Genomic DNA, 9,182 nt, shown 5'->3' with positions numbered 1-9,182 from the left:
GTGACCTTCATAGAGCATTTGCCTCAGTCAACTTTAGGTACTGATATCACTAATAACTATCTATCAGAAAGATAATGAATACATGCACTTCAAGTACTGTAAAGGAAGAGAAATATGTATTTAGTGGCAATTATGGTTCCCCACAATTACCATGTCATTTCACCTCAACTCTGTTCCTCTGACGTATTAGTGTTCCCATTTTCTGAGGAGAAAAACAAGACTCAAATTGTTAAGTAACATAGTGATGCCACAGCTGGCACTGATTTCCATCCTTCACCTTGTAAGTGCAGAAGTGTTCTGCCAATATTAATCAGTATTCACACAATAAATAACAAAATGCATTTTAAAAGGGGGAGAGCAAAAGAACCAACTTGAAGGGACTTTCAATGATTAAACCTGGGATTTGTGTAACTAAATAATGAAAGCAACAGATTATAACTCATAGGACAAAATATATACTCATTAGTCTATAATGATATAATCAATTGACTATAGAAATGAGGATGAAAGGAAAGCTCTCCTTTACAGTAGAATTCCAATAAATATGGTAGAGATGATGGAAACAGAAAATTAACATTTGACATATACCAGAGAAATAAGTATTTCGGGCAAGAATCATCAAGCTTCTAAAATTTGTGTGGAGAATGAGAAATTTATATAGTTTCAAAAAAAACTCCTCCAGAAGATAATTATTAATTAAAGGAGAAAACAGTAACTTTACAAGAAAGAAACATGGCAGACACCACCTTAACCAACTAATCAAAGTTACAATCACCAATGACACAAACTGACATCCAGTGCCTCCTGGTACAATGAACTGAGCTTACACCACTTCTATGAAGTTCTTATCAAAAATGCATAATTATGGGAAATATCAGACAAATCAACAGAAATCAAGTGTCATCTGATGAAATAACCAGTCCTCTTCAGAAAGTACCAAGGCTGTGAAAGGCAAAGAAATTTTGAGGACTAAGGAGATACAGCTAAACATATAACATGGATTGAATCATGAGCCAGAAAAGGGATGTTAATAGGACAGCAGTGAAATCTGAATCTTCCCTTTAGGTTTTTGACATACATTATCTTTAAAGAAGTTGTCTGATGTCACTCTTTCCATGTCCTCATAAAAGTATAATAGAATTATACTGATGTTAATTTCCTCATGTTCATAATAATACTGTGATAATGTAAGATACTACATTAGGGAATCTGAGTGAAGGGCATACAACTTAAAAAAAAAAAAACCTACTTTTAAATTTCCATTTCAATTTATCCACAAGGCTATTTTGCCAAGTTACTTGAGGCTAACAATTTTTTTTTAAAGGACAAAATTATTTCAAATCTCTATATATGTAACCACACACATACATACCCTGTATATTATACATATTTTACATATTAATATATATGTATAAATTTTATTACATTGTACTAAAATACATATACACCTACATAAAATATTAAAACTTTCAACATAATAATAGCAAGTATTTTCCCTGAATCTTTACCTTATGGTTTTAATGCTTTTTGACATATCCTTGAAAAAGACATCCAAGCTACTCTGCATCTTCACTCAGACACTGCAATGTGGTAACCTATGAAATTTCCTGTCCAAGTAAACCATCTCTTATTGCTCATTTGGGAGACATCTTAGTCCTTATAGTCTTGGTTATTATATAATAAATATGATAAACTTAACAGATTTCCAATGTCTTACTACTGGATCTCTATAACAAACCTTTTGTATACACCTCTAAGGGAAATGGTCTAAAATTGCCAGCATGACTTTCCCAACAGATAAGAGCACACATTCATTCGTTCATGCAACCATCTACTATGTGGCAGGCATTGTTCAAGCACTAGGAAGAGAAGTGTAAAAAAATGGACACCTTCCAAAAATAAAAGGGCACTTTCTTACCCTCAAGATTAACTATAAAGGAGAAAGAAAGTTTCCCCTTTTCACTGCACTTTTAACTGCTACCCCCCACTCCATAGTTCCTTTGCTATTTCTTCAAATTCCAGCTCTTCTCCTTATTATTTCTAATAGCAATTTAAAGTGGAATGAAGTCCAACTATAGAAAGCACATTTATTCCAAATAACTTTTTTGTACCTTTAAGAATATTATGAGAATTAGACAAGGTGATGCAGGTACTTAGTACATTGCTTCATAATAAATATAGTCTGAGGTAGATACTATTTATTCTAATTTTACAAGTGACATAACTGGGGCTTGGCTGCTAAGTTGCTTCAGTTGTGTCTGACTCTGTATGACCCCACAGACGGCAGCCCACCAGGCTCCCCAGTCCCTGGGATTCTCCAGGCAAGAATACTGGAGTGAGCTGCTATGCCCTCTCCCAGGATATCTTCCCAACCGGGGACTGAACCCAGGTCTCCCGCATTGCAGGTGGATTCTTTACCATCTGAGCCAACAAGGAAGCCCAAGTTAACATTACACAGGTAGAAAGCAGCAGGACAAGACTTTGAACCAAACCTGACCCCAAAGACTTAGCTATAGTTTGTCTTCTCTTCTAGAATATTCTTACTGATGTCAGCCCATACTTAAATGCTACAGTACACACTCTACAGTACACACTAGTATTTCTTCTTCTCTCAATGGCATTTATCATCCTTCCTAAATTTTGGATCTAATGTCATTAACAACAAAAAATGTACAAAGACAAGTCAGTCAATTACAAAGCCAATATTCTGGATGCAGTACAAAAGTTAGTTAACTTAATTACTGATACTAATATAACTAAAAACACAAATTGCTTAATTTCTTTAACAATGAAAGACTAATAACAATCTAGTTGTAACAAAGCCAATCAACAGAGCAAAATAAAAACAAAGCTAATTAAGAAGGCAGTGCTTCAGCTCATTAGTTATCACCTTTAAACAGGAAAACTTACTATGAGTCTAGTGCTTCTCAAACCAGTCTGCACATTTGAGAAATGAAAGGAAGAAGGATTGGTGCTTAAAAAAATAGTTATACTCAAGCCCACCTCAGAACAATTACATGAGAATCTCTCAAGAGTGGGGCCCATGCAAAATCTTTGAAAGTTGTAAGTGTTGATGACTACAAGTCTAGATAATAAGCAATAAACACCATGTCCTCAAAGAAATTCAAAATCAAGAAATAACAATAAAAAAATAAAAAGAAATATAAATTTCTTCTTATCCTAGGAAAGGAGGGCAATGAATCACCTGCTCAATTCTCTTTGTTCTTTATCCATTACTGATGGCCTAAAGTCAAATTTAGCAAATATTAACTACTGGAAGTTATACAAACATGCTACCCAAACTGAAATTCTCACTACTTTACATTCAGAAAGCTCTTTTAAAACTATACCAGGTTTCAGAAAGAATCCCATTTTAAGTTTGCACAGATGTTTAAGTCAGCTATTTGTTCAACAAAAAGAGCCAATGAAGTGTATTAGAAAGTATTTTATTAATAAGTTATTATAAAACAATATTCATTTCATGTACACAAATTAACTTTTTGGTGCAACAACAGGAATATCTGAATGTTTCCCATCTATTTCTGTAACAGTCAGAATTCCATTTTGTAAGACTGATATCTTCAAATTTAGAACCTACACATACATTTTTCTTAAGAATGCACACATATTGTACTTCCCCTACAACTGCACTATATCCTTGACAAATCCCCATTGGGAGATATAGTACTGACTGCAGGCATTCATTTTGAAACAACTTTTCCTCATTTTTCAGGTTTGGGAATGATATCACATCAAGTATGGAAAATAACTTTTTTCCTTAATACATAAATTCATCTAGAGATGTCTCCTCGAGTTGAGAAAAACCCACTTCTTTAGCTCCTTCTGTCAAGACTCCATATCAATCTCAGCCACTTCATTCTTGCCCTGCAGTGCTGTTTCTATCAGGTTGTCTTCGCTTACATCTTCAATGTCTGCCAGATCAATAGGTGGTAAAGGGTTCCTCCAGTACTGGAAGGTGTTATACTGCCAAAATTCTTCACTGAGCTTTAGTGAAAAGAAGAGAGAGATGAAAGCACATCAGTGGTCTAGAAAAAGTTGAGGTTTTTCATGAAACCCATTTTTTGTTTTAAAAGCAAACTCACATAAAATTTGCAGTCTTTAATTTTGCATCTTCAACAAATAAATATTAATTCTGCCTAATCAGAGTACTTCATGGGTTCAGTCAAATCTGTATTTTCATATTTATGAATCTGTGAAAGTATTTCTTGCTAGTAGTTTAAATTTAAAAGAATCTCCTCCAAGAGCGTCTCTTCCCAGAATTTTCTTCTATTTGTCAACCCAAAAATAATGTCTGAAGACGGTCTTAGAATTTTTTACCTTTCAATGAGGAAAACAATATAAAAAAATACATAGACACATCTTAAAACTTACTTTTGGCCTCTGCCCTGAGGTTTGGAATTTTAAGGGGTTGATTTTACATAGGCTAAAATATTTTGACAACCTTCTAAAAAACATTAAAATAAAAATATATTAAATAACAAGAAAATCTGAAACCGATCATTTTATTAAACATACCATTCTGTTCAAGGCATGACTTTTAACTCAATAAAACAAAACTGATAAATCCAAGTGAGTGTGAGTCCTTTAAAAATTCAACAGCTTATTCTTAAAAGGCTATAAAACTGTTCCAAGTAACTATGAAGTTGATGTTCTAAAAAATTTAAAAATTGGCACAAAATTTCAAAAGCCTCTCCTAAATACGTTGTGCACTGCGATTATATACAGACCTCCAAGGTGATCACTTTGAAGGTTAACACCTTTCTTCAATGGGTATCAATGTATCTATATATTTAGTCTATTAAGTCATGTCTGTACTTTAGGTTCATACTTGCTACAGCAGCAGTATCCAACAGAAATATAACAGAAGCCACATATATAATTTTAAAATTTCTGGTATCTTCAGTTAAAAAAAAAAAGAGTAAAAAGAAACGTGAAATCTGAAAATTTTACTTGACCTAGTAGAACCAAAATCACTATGATTTCAAGATACAGTCAATATTTTAAAAAATTAATGTGATGTTTTACATTTTTCTTGTCTTGGTAATTAAAAGCTTAAAATCTGCCAGGTATTTTACACTTCCAGCACTATTCAGACTAGCCGCATTTCAGTGCTCAATAGGCACATGTTGCTAGTTACTTAAATGGAGAGCACAGGACTTTTCAATAAGTTCATTCAGTGCCTCAGACACTAAGGCTTAGCGAATTAAGAGTCCCTTGGGAATTTCTTAACACTGGGATAAAAATTTAATAACTCAAACGATGCCAAGAAAAATTTCATTTTAAAGTAAACAGGGTTAAAAACAATGACCTATTTCTCTGTCTCTTGGAAAAAATCTATTGTTCAAATTACTTACTTATAAGACACAAATCAAAAAAGATCCCTTAACAAGGTCAGTATAACCTACTAGCTAAGAGCACAAACTTTGCCCACAGGACAGGTCTGCATTTATATGATAACTCCACCACCCATTAACTCTGATTTTGACTGAAGTCTATTTCATCACAGACAAAAGAAGACAAGACTCTGCTCTTGTGAGAATTACAGTTTAGCACTGTAACTGCCAAATACAGCTAGTTATTATATCCCAAGAAGCCTATGAACCTGCATCATTATAAACTAAAAGCACACCATTTCTATTTAAAATATTAATAACAGTAAAGGTCAGCACTGACAGTATTGAATCTGCATAAAGCGACTCTAACATGAGAAAATACATGAATATTCATTGAAGTAACACCTGGTTTTTAGTTCTCCAGTTAAGAAAATACCTGAAACAACTCAACACTCTTGAGATTCTAGGACAGAAAACAGGTACCATCATTCTGCCTAGATTTCATCCTTCATATAGAAAGGACATATTTAAGGAAATTCTTCCTAAATGAGATCCCAAGGGTAAGGATAGGGACTTGAACTCTGAGAAGAGGAACCAGGAAGACTTTTGCTGCAGGAACTGAAAAAACTTTTTAACTTCAGAATGTTTTTGCTATATCCTATTTTCCCTTGGCTGTAGACTCTTATAACACAAAAACCAAGCATCTTTGGTGGCAGTAAAGAAAAAAAGAAGCTGAAGAAAATTAAGTTTACACAAAGCAGCAGCTCAAGGAACAGGACACAAAAAAGGAACATATGGGTTCATGGGGAAAGAGAACAGGGGACTAGTCTTTATGTAGAAACCCCTCAAAACAAGCTTGTTCCCTGCTACAGGCTTATAGTGAGTCCCGGAAGCAGAAAGCTTCTAGATGTAGTCACTGCTGTGGAAGAAGATATAGGAGATTCTAGCGTCTAGGAGATTCTACGCAGATATCTGCTGTCAGTTTACTAAAAAAAATTCCTTTGCCTACCTGCCATTTTCATTTCCCTTTTACCAATTTGTGGCATACTGCAGTCAGTATACTCTGGTAGGAAAGACAAGCCTACTTATGGGTAGGGTAACAGAAACAGTCAAGTTCTCAGACTATACAGTACTTACCTTCATACCAAATAGGTCTGGATGACCATCATTCTAGATTTCTGTTTTTTTTTTTTTCAGGTTTTGCACATTGGTATGACATGATTTAACTGCAAATTGTAATTCTTTATTCTACTTTAAAACTAAGTGCTATCATTCAGTCTTAAGAGGACTTGAACATCCAAAAGCAGTTTGAATTTTAAAAGTCTAAATAGGATTCATTTTCTAAATTCCAAGAAAACCCGGGGTAGAAATGCTCATCATAATAAATATATCTAAAAGATAATTTCTGACGACCACAGAACAAGATCTTTCCAAACTACTCTTATTTTATTGGCAAAGAATTTGAAAAGTACTATCGATGCTTATGATATTTAGGACAATGGAGAAAAGTGGGGCAGATGATACAATGTAGTGGTTGAAGAGAACTTGGTGAAGTCTCAGCTCTTCATTTGCTTCTTCTACCTGTAAAGCTCCTGGTTCAACCCGTAAGTGCCAAAACGCTGCTTGAATTCCTAAGATGAGACCAAAGCTGCCCAATAATACACAATGCCAGTCACAAACATTATTTAAAATTCTCTAATGGCCATACTTGAGAGTCCCTTGGACTGCAAGGAAATCCAACCAGTTCACCCTAAAGGAAATCAGTCCTGAATATTCAATGGGAAGGGCTGACGCTGAAGCTGAAACTCCAATACTTTGGTCACCTGATTCGAAGAACTGACTCATTTGAAAGGACCCTGATGCTGGGAAAGATTGAAGGCGGGAGAAGGGGATGACAGAGGATAAGATGGTTGGATGGCATCACCCACTCCATGGACGTGAGTTTGAGTAAACTCCGGGAGTTAGTGACGGACAGGGAGGCCTGGAGTGCCCCAGTCTACGGGGTCGCAAAAGGTCGGACACGACTGAGGTACTGAACTGAACTGACTGAATGGCCATATTTGAAAAGTATGTATTTTATTCAATCCAGTATCTTCAAATTATTTCAATGTCCAATCAATATAAAATTTTTTGAAATCTAGTGTGTTATTTTACACTTTGAGCACATCTCAGTTTGAACAAGTCACACCTCAGGTGTTGTGTCACAATTCGAGTGGCTGCCACACCTATCTAGACATCTTATGTGCAGATATGGGGCAGGCTCATTTCCCACGGAAGCGGAACTCTCCAAAGATCCTCATACATATGCCTGATGTTAAGAACCAGATTAATTTTCTGATCCTTTTTCATAGGATCAGACTTAACACTGCGTTAAGAATGCCTTTTCCCCGAGATACGGAGGCCCTTCCTCTCAACCAAAAGAGCTGTACCATCCCTTAAAAGGACGTCCAACTGGTGGCTTCTACATTGGTCACCCTCTTTAGAAAGAAATCGATCATGAATTCCAGAAAACAATCGTCGTTAAACCGAGGAAGACGCAATCCACCTTTCCCTGAACTTTTGTCGTGGAGCTTAACTTATCGCAGTTCACGGTCAACGTCTTTACCAAGCTCCCCCGTCTGTGATGACCCACGCCCCTGCTTCCCTCTTGGACAACACAAGTGCTGAAGGCGCCAGGCTACGAGTATACCTCATCCAACGGTCTGTTTCCCCCCAGTTTAGCTTAGTGCTCTCTGCCCGTCGTAACGAACCAAGACGCTGCCCAAGGCGGGCTCTAGGGCCTTTGGTGTGTTGCTTCGGACGCGGGGAGGGGGGGTGTCAGTGTACATTCTCATGGGGAGGACCCCAGCTTTTCATCTTGGGCGGGGGTGTCGTGACAAACACGACTTTAGAGGGGGACGATAGGTTCCTTCCCGGGACGCGCAGTGCCGGGCAACGGGTGACCCTTTCTCCCCCACCCCAACCCCCGTCGGAGGGCCCAGCCCACCACCAGCCCCTACCTGGCGCGGTGCGGCCCCCCACTCTCCCCGCTGGGACTCTGCGCGCCCCGCCCCATCGTCGCCACCGCCTCTCGGGGGCCGGACACCCCGGGGCTCCTCCCCCGGCCCGCTGGGCCGCACGGGCGGCTGCAGCAGCTGCGACTCGCCGGTCTCCAGGCCGCGGCCCTCACGCTCCGCGCCGCCCTGAGCACCGGTATCCCCGTCGTCGCGGCGCTTGCTGGGCGAAACCGAAGGCTCAGTCATAGCCCCCACGTCGATTTTACGCTTTCGGGGCAGCTCGGGGAAGCCGAGGGGCCGCCCGGGATGCGAGGCCCCCGGCGGCGGGATCCAGAGCGGCGGCGGCGGCGGCTCCTCAGGAAAGTCGCAGAGCAGGAGCCGCTTCCAAGGCACGTGGAACGTCAGCGGCTCGGCCGCACGGCGCTTGGCCATGGGCCCCGAAGGCTCGAGCGGAGCCCGCCCGGCGCGGGATGCCGAGTGCCGATAGCTGTGGGGGCGGAAGACCAGGGCGGAGCGCGCAGTGCGTGAGGGAGGGCAAGGTGCGAGTCCAGGCGAGGCCGCCGCTGGAAAGTGCCGAGGGCGGAGGGGGCGGGGCAGCCAATCCGGCCGAGCTCGCGCGCGCAGCTCTCGCCGCCGCCTCCGAGGCGCTGCCGGACGTTGGGGAGCAACCGCGAGGCGGCAGAGATTCGAACCTGCGCACAAATGTGCGCGCGCGCATTCGCGTAAGCCAGGCAGAGCCCCTGGTTGGTGGAGGCTCGCGGGGCGAGCTCCCGAGCGCCCCCGCGGCCGGAAGTGCGCGCCCTGGGGCGAGGCGGGCTTGTTAAAGGCCCAG

At 40.1% G+C, this 9,182-nt stretch overlaps 1 protein-coding gene across 1 annotated transcript; it reads right to left on the bottom strand.

Annotated features, from left to right (window-relative positions):
• Nucleotides 1-3,430: 3,430 nt before the first annotated feature.
• On the bottom strand, nt 3,431-8,782 carry C18H9orf40 (chromosome 18 C9orf40 homolog). The gene is made up of 2 exons (XM_020915451.2): nt 8,354-8,782; nt 3,431-4,005 (listed from the first exon to the last, which is right to left on the bottom strand). Exons 1-2 carry the CDS (start codon nt 8,780-8,782, stop codon nt 3,847-3,849), a joined length of 588 nt encoding a protein of 195 aa, XP_020771110.2. The 3' UTR covers nt 3,431-3,846.
• Nucleotides 8,783-9,182: the final 400 nt, after the last annotated feature.

The sequence above is a fragment of the Odocoileus virginianus genome, chromosome 18 (genome assembly GCF_023699985.2).
Source record: "Odocoileus virginianus isolate 20LAN1187 ecotype Illinois chromosome 18, Ovbor_1.2, whole genome shotgun sequence".
Lineage (NCBI taxonomy): Eukaryota > Metazoa > Chordata > Mammalia > Artiodactyla > Cervidae > Odocoileus > Odocoileus virginianus.
Note: the sequence above shows the minus strand (reverse complement) of the source record. Positions and strands in the feature narration are given on the sequence as shown.